At 41.8% G+C, this 25,482-nt stretch overlaps 3 protein-coding genes across 4 annotated transcripts in view; 1 reads left to right on the top strand and 2 right to left on the bottom strand.

Moving 5' to 3' along the window:
- Positions 1-771: 771 nt before the first annotated feature.
- On the bottom strand, positions 772-6,072 carry mkrn2os.2 (MKRN2 opposite strand, tandem duplicate 2). Its single transcript, XM_082967514.1, has 4 exons — positions 5,632-6,072; positions 5,433-5,482; positions 5,111-5,281; positions 772-990 (listed from the first exon to the last, which is right to left on the bottom strand). The coding sequence occupies exons 1-4, from the start codon at positions 5,835-5,837 to the stop codon at positions 776-778; spliced, it is 642 nt and encodes a 213-aa protein (XP_082823640.1). The 5' UTR covers positions 5,838-6,072; the 3' UTR covers positions 772-775.
- Positions 6,073-10,275: 4,203 nt separating this feature from the next.
- Positions 10,276-12,930, bottom strand: mkrn2os.1 (MKRN2 opposite strand, tandem duplicate 1). 2 transcript variants are annotated; one of them, XM_014168479.2, is made up of 5 exons: positions 12,813-12,930; positions 12,376-12,671; positions 12,167-12,213; positions 11,898-12,069; positions 10,276-10,745 (listed from the first exon to the last, which is right to left on the bottom strand). In XM_014168479.2, exons 2-5 carry the CDS (start codon positions 12,600-12,602, stop codon positions 10,538-10,540), a joined length of 654 nt encoding a protein of 217 aa, XP_014023954.1. In that variant the 5' UTR covers positions 12,603-12,671; positions 12,813-12,930; the 3' UTR covers positions 10,276-10,537. The 2 variants fall into 2 exon arrangements, with proteins under 2 accessions (XP_014023954.1, XP_014023953.1); XM_014168478.3 differs by having other exon boundaries at positions 12,775-12,913.
- mkrn2 (makorin, ring finger protein, 2) overlaps positions 12,876-25,482 on the top strand; it is a 26,382-nt gene continuing 13,775 nt past the window's right edge. The window contains 5 exon segments of the mRNA NM_001173723.1: positions 12,876-12,970; positions 13,445-13,573; positions 14,076-14,272; positions 24,062-24,399; positions 24,811-25,025. Of these exon segments, the coding sequence (NP_001167194.1) occupies positions 12,945-12,970; positions 13,445-13,573; positions 14,076-14,272; positions 24,062-24,399; positions 24,811-25,025 (905 nt within the window). The 5' untranslated portion in view covers positions 12,876-12,944.

Below are 25,482 nucleotides of genomic sequence, written 5' to 3'. Positions count from 1 at the left end.
CATTTTTGGAGTGGTTGAAAAACAAGTTTTAATGACTCCAACCTAAGTGAATGTAAACTTCCGACTTCAACTGTACATATCTGTATTCCCAGTTGTGAAATCCATAGATTAGGGCGTAATGGAATTTCAATTGACTGATCTCCTTATATGAACTGTAACTCTGAGGGGCCCCTGTTGAGGGACAGCGTGGTGGATGTGTTGTTGCCTACCCTCACCACCTGGGGGGCGGCCCATCAGGAAGTCCAGGATCCAGTTGCAGAGGGAGGTGTTCAGTCCCAGGATCTTTAGCTTAGTGATGAGCATAGAGTGCATTCCTTTTGTCCGGGTGGGAAAGGGCAGTGTTGAGTGCAATAGAGATTGTGGCATCTATGGATCTGTTGGGGCAGTATGCGAATTGGAGTGAGTCCAGGGTTTCTGGGATGATGGTCATTTTAACTCATGTTCTGTGTAGCACTGTGGCCATCACTCTAACAAGACTGTCCACTATATAGAAGTAGTTCTGTGATATCTCCCTGCACATTGTGATTTATTTACTATGGAAGTATTAACAGGACTGTCCACTATATAGAAGTAGTTCTGTGATATCTCATTTTACATTTTACATTTTAGTCATTTAGCAGATGCTCTTATCCAGAAGCGACTTACAGTAGTGAATGCATACATTTCATACAATTTTATTAGTTATTTACTATGTATTTACTATGTAGTATTAACAGGACTGTCCACTATATAGAAGTAGTTCTGCGATATCTCCCTGCACATTGTGGTGTATTTACTATGAAGTATTAACAGGACTGTCCACTATATAGAAGTAGTTCTGTGATATCTCCCTGCACATTGTGGTGTATTTACAGGCTCTCTTGATCTTGGGCAGGACGAAGCTCTGAGTGAACTGGTCTTTGGTCAGAGAGCCTTTCCCCTGTGCTGCTAGCACACGGTTTAGAAACATCAGAGTGTAGTTGTAGCAGTTGTGGCGTCTCCTTGTCAAACCTACAAGACCAGAAGATAAACATGTTTATTACAGTACCTTTACCTCAATCTCAATGCCAAAACAACTGTTCCCCTGTCAGTAATACAGTAATATACTTTAACAACTGTTCCCCTGTCAGTAATACAGTAACATACTTTATCAACTGTTCCCCTGTCAGTAAATACAGTAATATACTTTAACAACTGTTCCCCTGTCAGTAATACAGTAATATACTTTAACAACTGTTCCCCTGTCAGTAATACAGTAATATACTTTATCAACTGTTCCCCTGTCAGTAATACAGTAATATACTTTAAACAACTGATCCCCTGTCAGTAATACAGTAATATACTTTTAACAACTGTTCCCCTGTCAGTAATACAGTAATATATTTTAACAACTGTTCCCCTGTCAGTAATACAGTAATATACTTTAACAACTGTTCCCCTGTCAGTAATACAGTAATATACTTTTAACAACTGTTCCCCTGTCAGTAATACAGTAATATACTTTAACAACTGATCCCCTGTCAGTAATACAGTAACATAATTTATCAACTGTTCCCCTGTCAGTAATACAGTAATATACTTTAACATCTGTTCCCCTGTCAGTAATACAGTAATATACGTTAACAACTGATCCCCTGTCAGTAATACAGTAATATACTTTAACAACTGTTCCCCTGTCAGTAATACAGTAATATACTTTAACAACTGATCCCCTGTCAGTAATACAGTAATATACTTTAACAACTGTTCCCCTGTCAGTAATACAGTAATATACTTTAACAACTGTTCCCCTGTCAGTAATACAGTAATATACTTTAACAACTGATCCCCTGTCAGTAATACAGTAATAGAGACTTTAAAATATTGATGGGAGACTCTGTTACGGAGGAATGTAAATGCTTGTTTTTAGGCTGGATCATGTTCTTGTATTGTTGTATGTTATAATTCTATAATGTATTGATTGTTGCTGCCTTCTTGGCCATGTCTCCCTTGAAAAATATACTTGTTCTCAATGGGCTTTTCCTGGTTAAATAAAGGTTAAATAAAAAACAAACTGTTCCTCTGTCACTAATACAGTAATAGTGTCACGTCCTGACATTGACATTTTAGTCATTTAGCAGACGCTCTTATCCAGAGTGACTTACAGTAGTGAATGCATACATTTCATACATTTAATTTAATTTCATGCATTTTTTTTGTACTGGCCCCCCGTGGGAATCGAAACCACAACCCTGGTTGTTGCAAACACCATGCTCTACCAACTGAGCCACAGGGAAGACCAAGGAAGACCTAAGTTGTTATTTTCTATGGTAGAGTAGGTCAGGGGGTGTTTGTCTGTTTCTCTATTTCTATGTTCAGTTTCTAGTTTTGTATTTCTATGTTGTTTTTTGGTATGATCTCCAATTAGAGACAGCCGGTTGTCGTTGTCTCTAATTGGAGGTCATATTTAAGTTGATGTTTGTCCCACTTGTTTTTGTGAGTGATTAACTTTCGAGTAGTGTGTTTTCCTCTCCGCGTTACGGTTTGTTGTTTTTGTGAGTGATTAACTTTCGAGTAGTGTGTTTTCCTCTCCGCGTTACGGTTTGTTGTTTTTGTGAGTGATTATCTTTCGAGTAGTGTGTTTTCCTCTCCGCGTTACGGTTAGTTGTTTTTGTGAGTGATTATCTTTCGAGTAGTGTGTTTTCCTCTCCGCGTTACGGTTTGTTGTTTTTGTGAGTGATTATCTTTCGAGTAGTGTGTTTTCCTCTCCGCGTTACGGTTTGTTGTTTTTGTGAGTGATTATCTTTCGAGTAGTGTGTTTTCCTCTCCGCGTTACGGTTTGTTGTTTTTGTGAGTGATTATCTTTCGAGTAGTGTGTTTTCCTCTCCGCGTTACGGTTTGTTGTTTTTGTGAGTGATTATCTTTCGAGTAGTGTGTTTTCCTCTCCGCGTTACGGTTTGTTGTTTTTGTGAGTGATTATCTTTCGAGTAGTGTGTTTTCCTCTCCGCGTCACGGTTAGTTGTTTTTGTGAGTGATTATCTTTCGAGTAGTGTGTTTTCCTCTCCGCGTTACGGTTTGTTGTTTTTGTGAGTGATTATCTTTCGAGTAGTGTGTTTTCCTCTCTGCGTCACGGTTTGTTGTTTTTGTGAGTGATTATCTTTCGAGTAGTGTGTTTTCCTCTCCGCGTTACGGTTTGTTGTTTTTGTGAGTGATTATCTTTCGAGTAGTGTGTTTTCCTCTCCGCGTTACGGTTAGTTGTTTTTGTGAGTGATTATCTTTCGAGTAGTGTGTTTTCCTCTCCGCGTTACGGTTTGTTGTTTTTGTGAGTGATTATCTTTCGAGTAGTGTGTTTTCCTCTCCGCGTTACGGTTTGTTGTTTTTGTGAGTGATTATCTTTCGAGTAGTGTGTTTTCCTCTCCGCGTTACGGTTTGTTGTTTTTGTGAGTGATTATCTTTCGAGTAGTGTGTTTTCCTCTCCGCGTTACGGTTAGTTGTTTTTGTGAGTGATTATCTTTCGAGTAGTGTGTTTTCCTCTCCGCGTCACGGTTTGTTGTTTTTGTGAGTGATTATCTTTCGAGTAGTGTGTTTTCCTCTCCGCGTCACGGTTAGTTGTTTTTGTGAGTGATTATCTTTCGAGTAGTGTGTTTTCCTCTCCGCGTTACGGTTTGTTGTTTTTGTGAGTGATTATCTTTCGAGTAGTGTGTTTTCCTCTCCGCGTTACGGTTTGTTGTTTTTGTGAGTGATTATCTTTCGAGTAGTGTGTTTTCCTCTCCGCGTTACGGTTTGTTGTTTTTGTGAGTGATTATCTTTCGAGTAGTGTGTTTTCCTCTCCGCGTTACGGTTTGTTGTTTTTGTGAGTGATTATCTTTCGAGTAGTGTGTTTTCCTCTCCGCGTCACGGTTAGTTGTTTTTGTGAGTGATTATCTTTCGAGTAGTGTGTTTTCCTCTCCGCGTTACGGTTTGTTGTTTTTGTGAGTGATTATCTTTCGAGTAGTGTGTTTTCCTCTCTGCGTCACGGTTTGTTGTTTTTGTGAGTGATTATCTTTCGAGTAGTGTGTTTTCCTCTCCGCGTTACGGTTTGTTGTTTTTGTGAGTGATTATCTTTCGAGTAGTGTGTTTTCCTCTCCGCGTTACGGTTAGTTGTTTTTGTGAGTGATTATCTTTCGAGTAGTGTGTTTTCCTCTCCGCGTTACGGTTTGTTGTTTTTGTGAGTGATTATCTTTCGAGTAGTGTGTTTTCCTCTCCGCGTTACGGTTTGTTGTTTTTGTGAGTGATTATCTTTCGAGTAGTGTGTTTTCCTCTCCGCGTTACGGTTTGTTGTTTTTGTGAGTGATTATCTTTCGAGTAGTGTGTTTTCCTCTCCGCGTTACGGTTAGTTGTTTTTGTGAGTGATTATCTTTCGAGTAGTGTGTTTTCCTCTCCGCGTCACGGTTTGTTGTTTTTGTGAGTGATTATCTTTCGAGTAGTGTGTTTTCCTCTCCGCGTCACGGTTAGTTGTTTTTGTGAGTGATTATCTTTCGAGTAGTGTGTTTTCCTCTCCGCGTTACGGTTTGTTGTTTTTGTGAGTGATTATCTTTCGAGTAGTGTGTTTTCCTCTCCGCGTCACGGTTTGTTGTTTTTGTGAGTGATTATCTTTCGAGTAGTGTGTTTTCCTCTCCGCGTCACGGTTTGTTGTTTTTGTGAGTGATTATCTTTCGAGTAGTGTGTTTTCCTCTCCGCGTCACGGTTTGTTGTTTTTGTGAGTGATTATCTTTCGAGTAGTGTGTTTTCCTCTCCGCGTCACGGTTAGTTGTTTTTGTGAGTGATTATCTTTCGAGTAGTGTGTTTTCCTCTCCGCGTCACGGTTAGTTGTTTTTGTGAGTGATTATCTTTCGAGTAGTGTGTTTTCCTCTCCGCGTCACGGTTAGTTGTTTTTGTGAGTGATTATCTTTCGAGTAGTGTGTTTTCCTCTCCGCGTTACGGTTTGTTGTTTTTGTTTCTTCAAGTATTTAAGTGTATTTCATTCAGTTTCACGTTTAATAAATATGTGGAACCACAACCATGCTGCGCGTTGGTTCCGATCATTCACACAGCCGCGACAAATAGAGACTTTATCAACTGTTCCTATATCACTAATACAGTAATAGGATCTTAAAGTTCAATATGAAGGTGCACCTTTTGTATGCTGGGTCCCACATCTCGGCGTCTGAGAACTTGTTGAGGTATTGGTCCCACTGGTTGAGAAGGTTAAACATGTCTGGTTGGATAAGGGGAATACTGATACACATCTCCCAGCCTCGCTGGTCCTGCCGGACCCCTGGCTTAGTGTAGTTGAACACCACTCCTTTAGAACAAAGACACGGACTGTCAGTATTAAGTGTTTCCAGTTTTAGTCCTAATGACATTTTGATGTCAGTAATGTTAACTTTCCATTGAGTAAATTGTGAAGGGAAGTTGTAGCATGTACCGTTACAGTATGGGTAAAAAAAACCTACCATTAGTGTCTGTGATCCCAGTGTGTAGGTCTGAGCCGCCATCAAACTCCCTAAACACAGCAATCTACATTCAATCAATCTATGATGTGTGTAACAGCTGTCCGTGCATTGAGTTTGTGTCCATTCAATGTGCAGCAAACAGACCATCTGCTTAAAAGAGCATGTTGCCTTTTACACCAACACAGTAGTCATTGGTTACCTGAGGTTGTTTTCCTCAGCAGGTGCGACCAGGAAGCAGCATGGGGTCTTGTGTCCGTTAGAAAAAGGGTTAGGGATACGGATAGGAGCCTCCTCCAGCCTGCCACTGCTGAAGCTCACTCCACACTCTGGACATTTCTCTGGAACGAAGAAACAGAAGATGTCCTTCTCACAGTGGCTGAACTTAATCACACTCTTTTTCTCCATGGAAACAGATGGAATAGAACTTCCCTACTAGGTTGCTTACTAAGTTCCCTACCCAGTGCTAGGTCTTCACACTAACACCCTAGCAGGACAGCAGGGTAATTTAACCTATCTGGTCTATGACGCTGCACTCACACAACCTTCTCATTTGTCACTAACCGACTGGGGCCTATCAGGTTGCACCTATACTGTCCCCATTCTCTTCTGTTCAGCAGTCCTGTTTTTTGCTCATTCCTTAGTTCACTGTAAAGGGTTATGGTCAGTCCTATACTGTCTAGGTAGTTCACTGTAAAGGGTCAGTCCTATACTGTCTAGGTAGTTCACTGTAAAGGGTCAGTCCTATTCTGTCTAGGTAGTTCACTGTAAAGGGTCAGTCCTATTCTGTCTAGGTAGTTCACTGTAAAAGGTCAGTCCTATTCTGTCTAGGTAGTTCACTGTAAAGGGTCAGTCCTATACTGTCTAGGTAGTTCACTGTAAAGGGTCAGTCCTATACTGTCTAGGTAGTTCACTGTAAAGGGTCAGTCCTATTCTGTCTAGGTAGTTCACTGTAAAAGGTCAGTCCTATTCTGTCTAGGTAGTTCACTGTAAAGGGTCAGTCCTATACTGTCTAGGTAGTTCACTGTAAAGGGTCAGTCCTATACTGTCTAGGTAGTTCACTGTAAAGGGTCAGTCCTATACTGTCTAGGTAGTTCACTGTAAAGGGTCAGTCCTATACTGTCTAGGTAGTTCACTGTAAAGGGTCAGTCCTATTCTGTCTAGGTAGTTCACTGTAAAGGGTCAGAACAGAGTATGGTGTTGTCAATACCACATGGTGTGGTGTTGTCAATACCACATGGTGTGGTTTTGTCAATAACAAATGTTGTTTTACATTTTAGTCATTTAGCAGACGCTCTTATCCAGAGTGACTTACAGTAGTGAATGCATACATTTCATACATTTCTGGGATGGTGTGGTGTTGTCAATACCACATGGTGTGGTGTTGTCAATAACACATGGTGTGGTGTTGTCAATAACAAATGGTGTGGTGTGGTGTTGTCAATACCACATGGTGTGGTGTTGTCAATAACAAATGGGATGGTGTGGTGTTGTCAATACCACATGGTGTGGTGTTGTCAATAACACATGGTGTGGTGTTGTCAATAACAAATGGTGTGGTGTTTTCAATAACACATGGTGTGGTGTTGTCAATACCACATGGTGTGGTGTTGCCAATAACACATGGTGTGGTGTTGTCAATAACAAATGGGATGGTGTGGTGTTGTCAATAACAAATGGTGTGGTGTTTTCAATAACACATGGTGTGGTGTTTTCAATAACACATGGTGTGGTGTTTTCAATAACACATGGTGTGGTGTTGTTAATAACACATGGTGTGGTGTTGTCAATAACACATGGTGTGGTGTTGTCAATAACACATGGTGTGGTGTTGTCAATAACACATGGTGTGGTGTTGCCAATAACACATGGTGTGGTGTTGTCAATAACACATGGTGTGGTGTTGCCAATAACACATGGTGTGGTGTTGTCAATAACACATGGTGTGGTGTTGCCAATAACACATGGTGTGGTGTTGTCAATAACACATGATGTGGTGTTGTCAATAACAAATGGGATGGTGTGGTGTTGTCAATAACAAATGGTGTGGTGTTTTCAATAACACATGGTGTGGTGTTTTCAATAACACATGGTGTGGTGTTGTCCATAACACATGGTGTGGTGTTGTCAATACCACATGGTGTGGTGTTGTCAATAACACATGGTGTGGTGTTGTCAATAACAAATGGGATGGTGTGGTGTTGTCAATAACAAATGGTGTGGTGTTTTCAATAACACATGGTGTGGTGTTTTCAATAACACATGGTGTGGTGTTGTTAATAACACATGGTGTGGTGTTGTCAATAACACATGGTATGGTGTTTTCAATAACACATGGTATGGTGTGGTGTTGTTAATAACAAATGGTGTGGTGTTGTCAATAACACATGGTGTGGTGTTGTCAATAACACATGGTGTGGTGTTGTCAATAACAAATGTTGTTTTACATTTTAGTCATTTAGCAGACGCTCTTATCCAGAGTGACTTACAGTAGTGAATGCATACATTTCATACATTTCTGGGATGGTGTGGTGTTGTCAATACCACATGGTGTGGTGTTGTCAATAACACATGGTGTGGTGTTGTCAATAACAAATGGTGTGGTGTGGTGTTGTCAATACCACATGGTGTGGTGTTGTCAATAACAAATGGGATGGTGTGGTGTTGTCAATACCACATGGTGTGGTGTTGTCAATAACACATGGTGTGGTGTTGTCAATAACAAATGGTGTGGTGTTTTCAATAACACATGGTGTGGTGTTGTCAATACCACATGGTGTGGTGTTGCCAATAACACATGGTGTGGTGTTGTCAATAACAAATGGGATGGTGTGGTGTTGTCAATAACACATGGTGTGGTGTTTTCAATAACAAATGGTGTGGTGTTGTTAATAACACATGGTGTGGTGTTGTCAATAACACATGGTGTGGTGTTGTCAATAACACATGGTGTGGTGTTGCCAATAACACATGGTGTGGTGTTGTCAATAACACATGGTGTGGTGTTGTCAATAACACATGGTGTGGTGTTGCCAATAACACATGGTGTGGTGTTGTCAATAACACATGATGTGATGTTGTCAATAACAAATGGGATGGTGTGGTGTTGTCAATAACAAATGGTGTGGTGTTTTCAATAACACATGGTGTGGTGTTTTCAATAACAAATGGTGTGGTGTTTTCAATAACACATGGTGTGGTGTTTTCAATAACACATGGTGTGGTGTTGTTAATAACACATGGTGTGGTGTTGTCAATAACACATGGTATGGTGTTTTCAATAACACATGGTGTGGTTTTGTCAATAACAAATGGTGTGGTGTTGTCAATAACACATGGTGTGGTGTTGTCAATAACACATGGTGTGGTGTTGTCAATAACACATGGTGTGGTGTTGTCAATAACACATGGTGTGGTGTTGCCAATAACACATGGTGTGGTGTTGTCAATAACACATGGTGTGGTGTTGCCAATAACACATGGTGTGGTGTTGCCAATAACACATGGTGTGGTGTTGTCAATAACACATGGTGTGGTGTTGCCAATAACACATGGTGTGGTGTTGTCAATAACACATGGTGTGGTGTTGTCAATAACAAATGGGATGGTGTGGTGTTGTCAATAACAAATGGTGTGGTGTTTTCAATAACACATGGTGTGGTGTTTTCAATAACACATGGTGTGGTGTTGTCCATAACACATGGTGTGGTGTTGTCAATACCACATGGTGTGGTGTTGTCAATAACACATGGTGTGGTGTTGTCAATAACAAATGGGATGGTGTGGTGTTGTCAATAACAAATGGTGTGGTGTTTTCAATAACACATGGTATGGTGTTTTCAATAACACATGGTGTGGTGTTGTTAATAACAAATGGTGTGGTGTTGTCAATAACACATGGTGTGGTGTTGTCAATAACACATGGTGTGGTTTTGTCAATAACAAATGTTGTTTTACATTTTAGTCATTTAGCAGACGCTCTTATCCAGAGTGACTTACAGTAGTGAATGCATACATTTCATACATTTCTTTTCCCCGTACTGGTCCCCCGTGGGAATCGAACCCACAACCCTGGCGTTGCAAACACCATGCTCTGCCAACTGAGCCATACGGGACTTGTGGTGTTGTCCATGACACATGGTATGGTATGGTGTTGCCAATTACATATGGTGTGGTGTTGCCAATAACACATGGTGTGGTGTTTTCAATAACAAATGGTGTGGTGTTGTCAATAACACATGGTGTGGTGTTGTCAATAACACATGGTGTGGTGTTGTCAATAACACATGGTGTGGTGTTGTCAATAACACATGGTGTGGTGTTGTCAATAACACATGGTGTGGTGTTGTCAATAACACATGGTGTGGTGTGGTGTTGCCAATAACACATGGTGTGGTGTTTTCAATAACACATGGTGTGGTGTTGTCAATAACACATGGTGTGGTGTTGCCAATAACACATGGTGTGGTGTTGTCAATAACACATGGTGTGGTGTTGTCAATAACACATGGTGTGGTGTTGTCAATAACACATGGTGTGGTGTTGTCAATAACACATGGTGTGGTGTGGTGTTGCCAATAACACATGGTGTGGTGTTTTCAATAACACATGGTGTGGTGTTTTCAATAACACATGGTGTGGTGTGGTGTTTTCAATACCACATGGTGTGGTGTTGTTTAAATGTTTGTTGGAGATTGTTTTTCCATGTCAGCTACTATACACTGTGGTTTCCTTTACATAGTGTAGAGCTCATTTAAAAAAGCACTCCCACTTCTGAGTTGTCTGGTTGCAGGTGATTGGGAATAATGTGAATACTTGAAATTAAAATTAACCCTGCAAACTGCTCTTGCGAGTATCACTTATTTTATTCAAGCTTACTTGTCGGCCTCCAGGCCTTCGTCAGAGCTTTTGTGAAAGTTTGCTCAAGAGTATAAAATACAGACATTCATCTACCCATATTCTGTAAATTACTTAAACAAATTAAAAGCTTCAGGATGTATCTGTGATGAACAACTAAGCATTAACAATATCAATTCTATACAAGATCCAACCGAAGGTCCTTCAGCTTTATCCCAATCCCTCTGAAAATTACACTAAATACAAGCATCTTATAAATCAGCTACGTAGAAACCATGTTGATGGATCTCTTGGTAGACTGTGATGTATCTGGAGGCAGTCTTAACGTGGGGCAGGACATGTTGCTGTGTGAAGTCATCCCTAGTGACCGACTCTCTGCCCTCTGCTCTCCTCAGCTGGTTCAGGAAGGACAGGGCAAAGCCATAGCAACACGAGCCAAACTCCCTCTCCTCTTCAAATCTGGAGCAAATACAGTGAGCTTCAGTGACACGTGTTGTTGTTTTGGCTCTGTACTCCACTTTGGATTTGAAATGATACAATGACTGAGGTTAAAGGGCAGACTGTCAGCTTTAATTTGAGGTTATTTTTCATCTGTATCGGGTGAACCGTTTCAAAATTACAGCCCTTTTTGTACATACAGTAGTGCCCCCATTTTAGGGGCCCAAATGTATTGGGACAAATTCACTTATGTGTATTAAAAACATGTAGTATTTGGTTCTATATTATGATTATGAATAATCCTGAATTAATTGTGAATTATAATGAGTGAGAAAGTTAGACGCACATATTATACCCCCCCAAAATGCTAACCACCTCTGTTACTGTAATGGTGAGAGCTTAGTATGTCTTGGGGTATGATATAAAATGCTAACCACCTCTGTTACTGTAATGGTGAGAGGTTAGTATGTCTTGGGGGTATGATATTTGTGCGTCTAACTTTCTCACTTATCATTATCCACGATTCATTCAGGGTTGATTATCTGTAATCATGGTAGCATTCACATGAAGAAGTGTAGAAGTGTTTAGAAACATATTCAATTCACAATGAAAGTGACTCCAAAATGACACAATACATTATTTAGCATTCATTTCTATTGGGCACAAAATAATCTGAAACACAACCAAAACAAACAGCAAATGCATCCAACAAATGTGTAGAGTCACAGGCTTCATGTAGTCACTGTGTGCTATGAAGGGGACCAAATACTTCACTTTTTACTACTTTAATACACATAAGTGTCCCAATACTTTTTGTTCCCTAAAATGGGGACGACTATGTACAAAAAGCTGTAATTTCCGACCGGTTCAGGGAGGGGATTTCTAAACGGTTCACCCGATATGGATGAAAATACCCTCAAATTATTTGTATCGGTTAAAATCCAAAGTGCTGGAGTACAGAGCCAAAACAAACAAAAACATTGTCACAGTACAAATACTTTTGGAGATTAGTCTGTCTTAATCAAAATACTTCATGTTGAAGTTTTTGTTATTGTAAACTACTTAGAACCCCTTTATATTAAAGGTATTCTTTATGTGGGGTATATAAAGTGGAACCACCATCTTATATCTATTAGGTTTTCAGAATGAACTATTTCCATTTGTAATATTCACCTGTGTCGTGACCAGGTGGAGAGGAGGGAGAACTGTTCCAGCTCACTGTCCCACAGCGTCCCAGCTAGGCTGTCCCTGCCAGTCCCGGGGGCCACCAGCGGCACACAGAGGCACTGCTCCCAGCCCTGTTCCTCTCTCTGGACCCCCGAGGAGGTGTAGCTGTACACCACACCTTGAACACAGACATCAGCTCTAGTTACCTAGTCCAGTCTAACACCCAAACTGGCTGTTTTGATATTCAAACTGCAAGTAAACTATTCTGAAGGCACCTTGTGAGTTAGTAACTCCAACATGCAGCTCCGAGTCCTGCCATTCACTGTGACAAACACCATGACAGGTCCGGTCAGGAAGACACATGAAAGTTGAAAATACACATTTAAAATGATTTACCTTTTAACATTCAATGTTGCAAAAATAAATAAACATTTGTTGACAATATGAGAATACAGTAAAAATATCAGTAAAGTGTTGGTTTTACCTAAGAAAAGCAGGTCCCAGTGAGGATCCAATGAGGAAGGCACAGCGGACCTTGTGTCCATTACTAAATGGACATGGAACTATGACAGGTGCCTGGAGGAGACTGAATCTCATCTGCTCCTGACAGATTGGGCATTTTCGCCCTGTGTTTTCTGTTTGGAGCCTATTTTTGTCAAAACTATAGATTTTTCTTCCACAATGGTTAAACTTCAAGACAGTGCAGTCCATTGGAAGGTTGAACCGGGAAGTGCAGAGCTAGGTGACACACACCGGTGTTTTTAGGGGTTACAAACGTTGCTAAAAAAAAAAGGAAACAATTACAACGCGTTAAAAAGTCATTATTTTATTCATAAAGAATAACTGTTTATTTATTCTTAAAGATAATCGTTTTTCAACATACCTGTCGTATTCTCGATAGACTCATACCTGGCTACCTACCTGTCTTGAACCTTCCCCTCGGAACCTTTCGTTCATTGCATCTGGGGGTTTATAGGCGGGAGTTTCTGCTTGCACTCAAACGTGACAACGGGAACATAAATACCGTCGCTCCAATGTTATTGAGCATAAAAAATGAACACGAAGCAAGTCACCTGCAGGTACAACTTGTCCCGTGTTTACTGTTTGTTGAGTGTGTGTCTTGCTTCGAGCTGTTTCAGTTCTTGTATTTGGCAGATGTTAGCTTCTTAGCTAGCTAAAGTTAGCTGGGATGCCGCTAACGATACTGGTACGATATATTTGTGAAAACATGCTGCAGTGTGTTGTGCAAAGTGAACATTTCCATTTAACACGCGATTGGTGTTTTTGCTCGCTAGTTAGCACTAGAAAGTGCAGCTACCAGTAGCTAGCTGTGTTAGCTGCTAGTTAGCTAGGCTAGCGTGTATGAATGACACCTACCAGTAAGAAGCTGTTGATGTCAGACCGTTTCTGTTGCTAACCAGTAGCCTCCAATCACTCCAGTATATGAACCTAATCAGACTCTATCCCCGAACACCAGGCCTCAAAACGTAGCTAGCAGTAGATATCATAGCTAACCTCTGCTAATTCTACCGGTTTCTTGTGTTGCTCTGCAGGTATTTTCTCCATGGTGTCTGCCGAGAGGGGAATAGGTGCATGTTTTCTCATGACCTGACCACCAGTAAACCTTCAACCATCTGTAAGTTCTACCAGAGAGGTGTGTGCGCCTACGGAGACCGCTGCAGGTACGATCCAACATACTGACCACACCGATGGGCTGGAATGTAGGCTACAAATCACATTTTAATTGTCGAATGGTTTATAAAATAGGCCAACTGTGACATTATTACTTACAGGCCCTTCCCAACAACGCAAAAAAAGAAAATAGAAAAGTAATAATACATAATAAATTCACAATGATAGCGTGGCTATATATACACGGGGTACAGGGTAATTGAGGTAGATATGTACATATAATTAGGAATAAAATGACTAGGCAACAGCTAGATATAACAGTAGCAGCAGCGTAAGTGATCAAAGTTCATTGGTCGCGTACACAGATTATCATATGTGAAAGCAGGTGCAGCGAAATGCTCATGATGCTTACAGTGCAGTAAGTAACTAACAGTACAATACCAATATACAACATAATCCCCAATCTACAGTCACTGTATGCGTTTTATGTACATAGCCCAACCATCGTGTTCAATATCTGTTATTATGATGGTGTGTGACTCTGTGTTGTAGGTATGACCACATCAAGCCGGCTGGTGGTGGTGGTGGTGGAGGGGGGAGAGGTGTGCCCATGGACCTCCCTAACAGAAACCCCATCACTGCTGGGGCCTTCATCCCCCCTGGTGTTGCTGTCCCGGGACATCCAGGCAACTCTGCACCCCCACCCAGGCACAATGGAGGGAAGAAACCCCTGGTGCTGAGAGATAGAGGTACAGTACTGAACACTGTATGCTGGAAACACTCGGGTTTGTTATTTTAAACTAAAACATAACCAATCTTTGTTAAACAAATACCAAACTTGTTTTTGCATTGATTCCGCGACGCGGTTAGCTTTTAACATCTAGAACCGCTATTGTCCCGGAATCCCGCTTAACTGACAAGTTAAAGTCTGCTTGAAAGAGCCTCTATACTCCAAACGTTAGCCATCAAGCTAACGAAGTTAGTCCCAGATGAGTTTTGCAATGGAGTCCTCTTTATCTGGAGAACTAAATGAATGGTTCCAGTGCTGTAGGAGCTGAAGCTATCACCCACTGTTTCAGGATAAACCAGACCACTGTGTTCCAGTGCTGTAGGAGCTGTATCTACTACGATCTGTTTCAGGACAAACCAGACCACTGTGTTCCAGTGCTGTAGGAGCTGAAGCTATCACCCACTGTTTCAGGACAAACCAGACCACTGTGTTCCAGTGCTGTAGGAGCTGTATCTACTACGATCTGTTTCAGGATAAACTGGATCACTCAGAGTTCCAATGCCGAGGATTTATAGTATTGAGGTGGCTTCGTTAATCATGCAGGTCGCCAGCCTACGTAAGAAACTGGGGGAAACGCAGAGTGAAATGTTTACCTTTTCTATGCCGGTGGCTGGACGGCGTTGACGCTTGTTGGATGCATCTCCGCTGGGGTTGCAAAATTCCAGGAACTTTCAATAAATTACATGGTTTTCCAGAAATCAGGAAGGAATAAGCAGGAAATCCAGACTACTCAAACCAGGATTTTTATGAAAAACAGGGAATTTATTGAAAGTGCCAGTCATTTTGCAACCCTAATCTCCGCCTTGTCGCTGGTTGTTATCTGACTGGCCAGTGTTGCCCGGAGCTCCCCCACCTGATAGCGGTCAAAGGAGCACAGCCAGAGGAACATGGCAATCAACAATGGTCACATGTCACGAAGCCGTGGAAGCCGAACACAGCGGCCTCTCGCAAAGCAGTCTACACTCCTAACAAGAGGCCTGGAGCGGATAGTTAAACTGTCCTGGAGCCTGACCTTCCACGCTGGGGTTACCTGTGTCTGGAGCCTGATCTTCCCTGCACCTTCCACGCTGGGGTTACCTGTGCCTACTCCTTCCCCTAAGATTTCGAAGTTGACGTCGGCAACCTTCTGTCCCTGCTCTGGATTGAGCGGGCTTCTCCATCTGTCGGAGGCCTGCACCATCCTTTGAAACGTGGGAGTGGGCGGATATCCTCGCCAGCCGTGATTTTGTGCAGCTCCATGTTAAGAAATGACTATTCCTGTTAAGTTCTATCTCGGAGCTCGAGTAAATGACATTACTAAGCTGGTCCTGAATGCACTACACCAGGACATCGATTCTATCCTAGTCCATGTGGGTTTTAATGACATTATGAAGGGCAGCTTTGAACAGTTGAAACTGGATTTTTGATTGACTCTCTGCTACACACTAATAAAAGACCCATCATATCTGGCCCTGTGCCCTTCTCTGAATCATGGCATTAAACGCTTCAGCAAGATTATTTCTCTTCACAACTGGCTACGTGATTATTGCAGCTCAATGGGTGTTACTTTTGTTGACAATTTCGATACCTTTTAGAAACAAAATGGGTTTTATAAGGAGGATGGGGTTCACCCAAATAATGTAGGATCCTGGATCCCTTCACAGCACTATAAGGCTGCGTTGAGACAATGATTTATCAATGACCCAGCTCAGTTCATCCCTACCATTGTGTCGCCGAGTCATCATAATGCTTTAGCAAATGTACATTATACCAGGGGCGTTGGTAGACACAATGTAAGTAGCCTAATTTATATCCCTCTGAAACTCACTTAGACAATACCTTTGATGATACAGTGGTAGCAATACAAGGTTATAACATTTACAGAAAAGACAAATGCCAGTGGTGGAGATGTTGCTGTTTATATTCCTGTAAAGATTAGAGAGGATCTCATGTTAAATACTGTTGAAGTAATATGGCTACAGGTTCATCTGCCTCACCTAAAGCCCATTCTGGTGGGAAGCTGCTATAGACCAAGTGCTAACAGTCAGTAATGTGTGAAATGTATGTGCTAATTTTTGGGGTGATTTTAAATACTGACTGGCTTTCATCAAGCTGCCCACTCAAGAAGAAGCTTCGATCTGTAACCAGTGCCTGCAACCTGGTTCAGGTTCAGTCAACCTACCAGGGTAGTTACAAACGGCACAGGAATTAAATCCTCAACATGTATTGATCACATCTTTACTAACGCTGCAGAAATGTGCTTGAAAGCATTATCCAGATCCATAGGATGTAGTGATCACAATATAGTAGCCATATCTAGGAAAACCTAAGGCTGGGCCTAATATAGTGTTTAAGAGGTCATACAATATGTTTTTTTTGTAGTGATTCCTATGTTGTTGGTCTGTGGTGTGTATTGAGAAGCAAACAGACTTTGCACTTATGAAATTGCTTATTCCAGTTACTAGTAAGCATGCACCCATTTAAGAAAATGACTGTTAAAAACTGTTAAATCCCCGTGGATTGATGAGGAATTGAAACATTGTATGGTTGAGTAGGATCAAAATCAAATCAAATGTATTTATATAGCCCTTCGTACATCAGCTGATATCTCAAAGTGCTGTACAGAAACCCAGCCTAAAACCCCAAACAGCAAGCAAAGCATGTGAAAGAAGCACGGTGGCTAGGAAAAACTCCCTAGAAAGGCCAAAAACCTAGGAAGAAAGCTAGAGAGGAACCAGGCTATGAGGGGTGGATATTATAACAGAACATGGTCAAGATGTTAAAATGTTCATAAATGACCAGCATGGTCAAATAATAATAATCATAGTAGTTGTCGAGGGTGCAACAAGCACGTCCGGTGAACAGGTCAGGGTTCCATAGCTGCAGGCAGAACAGTTGAAACTGGAGCAGCAGCACGGCCAGGTGGACTGGGGACAGCAAGGAGTCATCATACCAGGTAGTCCTGAGGCATGGTCCTAGGGCTCAGGTCCTCCGAGAGAAATAGAGAGAGCATATTTAAATTCACACAGGACACCGGATAAGACAAGAGAAATACTCCAGATGTAACAGACTGACCCTAGCCCCCCGACACACAAACTACTGCAGCATAAATACTGGAGGCTGAGACAGGAGGGATCAGAAGACACTGTGGCCCCATCCGATGATACCCCCGGACAGGGCCAGGATGAGGCAAAAGGAATGGCAAATAAGTCTGGCTGCACAACCGATTGGCAAATGTACTGCCAATGGAGAAATCATCTGAATTAAAAGAAAGTACACTATAAAACAAAGGGGGTGGCAGGTAGCCTAGTGGTTAGAGCGTTGGGCCAGTAACCGAAAGGTTGCCAGATCGAATCCCTGAGCTGACAGGGTAAAAATCTGTTGTTCTGCCCCTGAACAAGGCAGTTAACCCCACTGTTCCTAGGCTGTCATTGTAAATAAGAATTTGTTCTTTATTGACTTGCCTAGTTAAATGAATGATAGTAAAAAGCTTAAATGAAATTTCATGGAAAAAAGGCCAACTTGGCTCAATCATTAATTGAATCAGATGGCTCATCACAAAACTGACTGATATTGCCAATTACTTGAAAAAAATCTTTAATTGGCAAACTTCGCCATGACATGCCCGCAACAAACTCTGACACTACACATCCAAGTATATCGGACCAAATTATGGAAGACAAGAATTTGAATTCCGTGAAGTCAGTGTGGAAGAGGTGAAAAATTGTATATCAACAATGACAAGCCACTGGGATCTGACAACTTGGATGGAAAATTACTGCGGATACTATTGCCACTCCTATTTGCCATATCTTCAATTTAAGCCTACTAGAGAGCATGTGCCCTCAGGCCTGGAGGGAAGCTAAAGTCATTCCGCTACCTAAGAATAGTAAAGCCCCCTTTTACTGGCTCAAATAGCTGACCAATCAGCCTGTTACCAACCCTTAGTAAACTTTTGGAAAACATTTTTTTGACCAGATACAATGCTATTTTACAGTAAATAAATTGACAAGACTTTCAGCACGCTTATAGGAAAGGACATTCAAGCACAGCACTTACACAAATGACTGATGATTAGCTGAGAGAAATTTATGATAAAAAGATTGGGGGGGGCTGTTTTTTTTTTTAGACATCAGTGTGGCGTTTGACATTATTGATCATAGTCTGCTGCTGGAAAAACATACAGTACCAGTCAAAAGTTTGGACACCTACTCATTCAAGGGTTTTTCTTGATTTGTACTATTTTCTACATTGTAGAATAATAGTGAAGACATCAACTATGAAATAACACAAGGAATCATGTCTTAACCAAAAAAGTGGTTAATAAATTAACCCCTGGTCGGGCTCCGTCCCGCGACATCCAGCGAAAATCCTATCCCCATTAGCATAACAAAATTTAATATATATATTTTTTTTTCAAATATAGGACTGTTATATCGTTTTATAGATACACCTCTCCTGAATCGAACCACGTTGTCCGATTTCAAAAAGGCTTTACAGCAAAAGCAAAACATTAGATTGTTAGGAGTATATCGTAAAAGTAGCCACATAGCCATTTTCCGACCAACCACATGCATCACAAATAACCAAAAAACAGCTAAATGCAGCACTAACCTTTGACAATCTTCATCAGATGACACTCCTAGGACATCATGTTACACAATACATGCATTCTTTTGTTCGATAAAGTTCATATTTATATATAAAAACAGCATTTTCCATCGGCGCGTAACGTTGACTAACTATTTTCCCTCAAATGCGTCCGGTGAAACAGCGCTACAATTTACTAAATTACTATTCGAAAACATTTTTAAAATGTAATATTGTCATTCTAAGATTTATAGATTAGCATCTCTTGAAAGCACCTGCAATGCCAGATTTAAAAATAACTTTACTGGGTAATCACACTTTGCGATAAAAGGGGATGTGATACTCAGAAAAATAGGCTACCGTTACAGGTCAGCGCCATCTTGGAACAATCGCATATCAAATCTACTCTTGTATACTATTGTCAATAATCCCTTACCTTTGATTATCTTCATCAGAAAGCACTTCCAGGAATCCCAGGTCCACAACAAATGTATTTTCGTTCGAAAAAGTTAATCCTTTACGTCCCAATAGCTTGTTCTTGTTAGCGCGTTCTGAAGGCTGCACCAAAAGTTCCGTCGGCCGCGGGACTCCTCTTTCAATAAAATGCATTTTTTTTTTATTTAGGTTCGTTCAAACATGTCAAACGTTGTATAACATAAATCTTTAGGGCCTTTTTCAACCAGAGCTCCAATAAGATTCAAGGGGGACGATTGCATTGTCTTTCTAAACGTTTCGAAAGGGGAGGGTAGCCAGGGGCGCCGGCGTCATAATGGTGATGGCCCTCTCCGTGTGACCACGTTCCACAGCGTCTCATTCAGTCAGTTTTCACAGTAGGAGACTCAAACCACTTTGTAAAGACTGGGGACATCTAGTGGAAGCAATAGGAAGTGCTCAATGAACCATTGCTCACGGTGTGATTTATAGGCAAAGTGATGAAGTTGAGTCCGCAATTCAGAATTCCACTTCCTGTTTCCATCTGTCTCGGGGTTTTGACTGCCATATGAGTTCTGTTATACTCACAGACACCATTCAAACAGTTTTAGAAACTTTAGGGTGTTTTCTATCCACAAGTATTAATTATATGCATATCCTAGCTTCTGCGTTTGAGTAGGGGGCCGTTTAAAATGGGCACAATTTTATTTCAAAAATCGCTGTAGCGCCCCCTATCCTAGGCAACCGTCAAGAGGTTAAACAAATCAAAATATTTTAGATTAGCCACCCTTTGCCTAGATGAGTTTTGCATTCTCTCAACCAGCTTCAAGAGGAATGCTTTTCCAACAGTCTTGAAGGAGTTCGCACATATAATGATCACTTCTTGGCTGCTTTTCCTTCGCTCTGTGGTCCAACTCATCCCAAACCATCTCAATTGAGTTGAGGTCAGGTGATTGTGGAGGCCAGGTCATCTGATGCAGCACTCCATCACTCTCCTTCTTGGTCAAATAGCCCTTACACAGCCTGGAGGTGTGTTGGGTCATTGTCCTGTTGAAAAACAAATGATAGTGGGACTAAGCGCAAACCAGATGGGATGGCGTATCGCTGCAGAATGCTGTGGTAGCCCTGCTGGTTAAGTGTGCCTTGAATTCTAAATAAATCAGTGTCACCAGCAAAGCACCATCACACCACCACCTCCATGCTTCACGGTGGGAACCACACATGCGGAGATCATCTGTTCACCTACTCTGCTTCTCACAAAGACTCGGTGGTTGGAACCAAAAATCTAAAATTTGGACTCATCGGACAGATTTCCACCGGTCTAATGTCCATTGCTCGTGTTTGTTGGCCCAAGCAAGTCTCTTCTTATTGGTGTCCTTTAGTAGTGGTTTCTTTGCAGTAATTTGACCATAAAGTCCTGATTCACACAGTCTCTTCTGAACAGTTATGGTTAGGGATGTTAAGATGTGTCTGTGTTATAGAATTTTGTTATCAATGTTCATAAACTTCAATTAATCTACTCAGTCTGCAACCCAGAGTTTGTAAAGTTCTGGTTTAAATGAAACAGACAGAATTCCCAGCTTTAATAGTCAAATCAATGTTTATTCACGAGAGCACTCTGAAGTTCATAATACAAAGACATCCATTTTATAGTTCACTCCTTACTTACGCACATACATCCACACAAACAGTAGGTGGGATGTATCCCTCCCCAGAGTTCTCACCACTGTTTATCACTACCCAGCGCTGTCCGTTCCATTCCCCCGAGATTAGAGGAACCTTGAAAATGACTCCCTGTCCTATCATAAGTTTCTCAGAGTTCTAGCCAGGTCGGGTCAAACACAGTTGAATTGTTCTCGGTATTTTCTTAGACACACACACATTTCTATCCCTCACAGGTCTCTTCTGAACCTTGTTGGACTTACGTTTAGTACTTTAATTATTCATTATACATGCTACATAAACTACTAATTAGTTACGTTTCAGGGTGGAATTCTTTAATCATTACCTTTAAACATATAATTCCCTTATCAGTCTGTTACTTGAACTCTGAATAATCTATTTGGGCTGCAATCTTAACTCAAATTAATTTATCTTCTGCAGCAGAGGTAACTCTGGGTCTTCCTTTCCTGTGGTGGTCCTAATGAGAGCCAGTTTTATCATAGCAGTGTATGCGACTGCACTTGAAGAAACTTTCAAAGTTCTTGAAATTTTCCAGATTGACAGACCTTCATGTTTTTAAGTAATGATGGACTGTCGTTTCTCTTTGCTTATTTGAGCTGTTCTTGCCATAATGTGGACTTGGTCTTTTACCAAATAGGGCTATCTTCTGTATACCACCCCTACCTTGTCACAACACAACCGATTGGCTCAAACGCATTAAGAAGGAAAGAAATTCCACAAATTAACAAGGCACACCTGTCAATTGAAATGCTTTCCAGGTGACTACCTCATGATGCTGGTTGAGATGACAGCTTTGCACACTCCTGGCATTAAGGCAAAGGGTGGCTACTTTACTACATGATTCCATATGTGTTATTTCATAGTTTAGATGTCTTCTATTATTCTACAATGTATAAAATAGTAAAAATAAAGAAAAACCCTTGAATTAGTAGGTGTCCAAACTTTTGATTGGAACTGTATGTGTAATGGCTTTATTGTGGATAGAGTTACCTGTCTAACAGAACAGAGGGTGTTCTTTAATGGAAGCCTCTTCAACATAATCCACGTAGAATCAGGAATTCCCCAGGGCAGCTGTCTAGGCCCCTTACTTTTTAAAATCTTTACTAATGACATGTCACTGGCTTTGATTTAAGGCCTATGTGTCTATGTGTGCGGATGACTCAACGCTATACACATCAGCTACTACAGCGACTGAAATTACTGCAACACTTAAAGAGCAGCAGTTTCAGAGTGGATAGCAAGGAATAAGTTGGTCCTAAATTTTCAAGCCAAAAGTATTGTATTTGGGACAAATCATTCACTAAATCCTAAACCTCAACTAAATGTTGTTATAAATAATGTGGAAATTGAGCAAGTTGAGGTGACTAAACTGCTTGGAGTAACTCTGGATTGTACTGTCATTTTCAAAACATATTGATACGTCGAGCTGTACCTTAACAGCACTATCATCAAGGCAGGTCCAACAGGCTCTAGTTTTGTCCCACCTTGACTACAGTTCAGTCGTGTGGTCAGGTGCCACAAAGAGGATCTTAAGAAAATTGCAATTGGCTCAGAACAGGGCAGCACGGCTGGCCCTTGAATGTACACAGAAAGCAAACATTAATAATATGCATGTCAATCTCTCCTTGCTCAAAATGGAAGAGAGATTGACGTCATCACTACTTGTATTTATGAAAGGTTTTTGAAATATTGAAAGCACCGAGCTGTCTGTTTTAAATGACTAGCACACAGCTCAGACACCCATACATACCCCACAAGACATGCCACCAGAGGTCTCTTCACAGTCCCCAAGTCCAGAACAGACTATGGGAGGTGCACAGTACTACATAGAGCCATGACTACATGGAACTCTATTCCACATCAGGTAACTGATGAAAGCAGTAGAATCAGATAAAAATACACCTTATGGAACAGCAAGGACTGTGATGCAACACAAACAGACACATACACACATGGGTTTTGTCTTTTTAGATATGAGGTAGTGGAGTAGGGGCCTGAGGGCACGCACTTAGTGCTGTGAAATATGTTATACAGTTTTAAAAACATTACAATACATTCATAACTGCTTTACTCTTCCTGGGGTCTGGCCAAATTAACTGATGCCTTGGCAGCAGCTAATGGGTTAGGGATAAATAAAACCCCTGGTGCTGAGAGATAAAGCTACAGTAGTAGAAACCCCTGGTGCTGAGAGATAAAGCTACAGGATGTAGAAACCCCTGGTGCTGAGAGAGAGAAATCTACAGTAGTAGAAACCCCTGGTGCTGAGAGAGATAAAGCTACAGTATGTAGAAACCCCTGGTGCTGAGAGATAAAGCTACAGTAGTAGAAACCCCTGGTGCTGAGAGGATAAAGCTACAGTAGTAGAAACCCCTGGTGCTGAGTGCGATAAAGCTACAGTAGTAGAAACCCCTGGTGCTGAGAGATAAAGCTACAGTATGTAGAAACCCCTGGTGCTGAGAGAGATAAAGCTACAGTAGTAGAAACCCCTGGTGCTGAGAGAGATAAAGCTACAGTAGTAGAAACCCCTGGTGCTGAGAGAGATAAAGCTACAGGATGTAGAAACCCCTGGTGCTGAGAGAGATAAAGCTACAGGATGTAGAAACCCCTGGTGCTGAGAGATAAAGCTACAGGATGTAGAAACCCCTGGTGCTGAGAGATAAAGCTACAGTAGTAGAAACCCCTGGTGCTGAGAGAGATAAAACTACAGTAGTAGAAACCCCTGGTGCTGAGAGATAAAGCTACAGGATGTAGAAACCCCTGGTGCTGAGAGAGATAAAGCTACAGTAGTAGAAACCCCTGGTGCTGAGAGAGATAAAGCTACAGTAGTAGAAACCCCTGGTGCTGAGAGATAAAGCTACAGTAGTAGAAACCCCTGGTGCTGAGAGAGATAAAGCTACAGGATGTAGAAACCCCTGGTGCTGAGAGAGATAAAGCTACAGGACGTAGTTTAGTTTGCCACTAGGAGGTCAATGTAATGCAGCCAGCAGTATAATCCAGAGGTCTGTTCCCTTCAACTGTATCCTGTTCTCTTTCCTGTGTGTGTGTGTGTGTGTGTGTGTTTCAGCCCAGGGCTGTGACAGCAGAATGATGCCTTATGGTGGAGATGGTCCAGAGGTAACCGAGGCGGAGTGTTGGGCGGAATACCATGAAAACAGCGCCCACGCCAAACCTCATTCCTACCTGGACGCCATCAGGACCAGTCTGGAGTGTTCTGCCACGGCCAGCCCCTACCCTGTCCCACTCCCTGTCTCCTGCCCCCAGCAACAACTCTGTCCCTACGCTGCTGCAGGACAGTGTCACTACGGAAACACCTGCCCCTATCTCCATGGTGACCTGTGTGACATTTGCAGGCTGCAGGTGCTCCACCCACACGACCCTGAGCAGAGGAGAGCTCACGAGAAGGTAGGACCCATACTTTAACCCTGACCCCCACATGACCCCGAGCAGAGCTCAGGAGGAGGTAGGACCCATACTTTAACCCTGACCCCCACATGACCCCGATCAGAGGAGGGCTCAGAAGGTAGGACCCATACTTTAACCCTGACCCCCACATGACCCCGAGCAGAGCTCAGGAGGAGGTAGGACCCATACTTTAACCCTGACCCCCACATGACCCCGAGCAGAGCTCAGGAGGAGGTAGGACCCATACTTTAACCCTGACTGCACTGGTAGGAGTGAAGCTGTGTCATACAAACAACAAGAATAGGTAGTTTTGGATATCAAGTGCTCAATGTGTATGATGGTGATTTATAAATGAAATGGCACGGATATGGATCAAGTCTGGATTCATTCCATGTGATGGCTGTCCCTCAGATGTGCATGTTGGTGTTTGAGGTGGACATGGAGAAGGCGTTTGCAGCGCAGCACAGCGAGGACAAGGTGTGTTCTATCTGTATGGAGGTGGTTTATGAGAAAGCTGCTGCCTCGGAGAGACGCTTCGGGATCCTCTCTTCCTGCTGCCACACATACTGCCTCTCCTGCATCCGCCAGTGGCGCTGCGCCAAGCAGTTTGAGAACAAGATCATCAAGTGAGTTGATATCTACAATACTATAAAACAACAAGCAGTTTGAGAACAAGATCAAGTTAGTTGATAACTACTGTACCATACACAACAAGCTCCATCAAGAGAGTTCATAACTGATATACTATATACACCAAGCGGTATGAAAACACAATCATCAATAAGTTACTATACTGCGCCAAGCAATTTGAAAAACAAAATCATCAAGTAAGTACATCTTCTACGTTTCTGGATCTAGACCCAAATTCATATGCGGTACTGAATAGTTCTGATTTAGGATCCACGTTACGCTCTTAGATCAGCACTAAACTCTCGATGTTTATGAATATGTTCCCCTGATCTTGTTTCATCTGTTACCATCGCGATCAGGGTGTTACTATAAGCATATGTGTAGCCTCCACTGTTATTACTGTATTTAGAAACTCAGACGATCAGGTGACACTGACAACTTGAGGCAGTTGCA

This window comes from Salmo salar, chromosome 22, assembly GCF_965601325.2.
Source record: "Salmo salar chromosome 22, fSalSal1, whole genome shotgun sequence".
NCBI lineage: Eukaryota > Metazoa > Chordata > Actinopteri > Salmoniformes > Salmonidae > Salmo > Salmo salar.
This window is presented reverse-complemented; position numbering and strand designations above follow the sequence as displayed.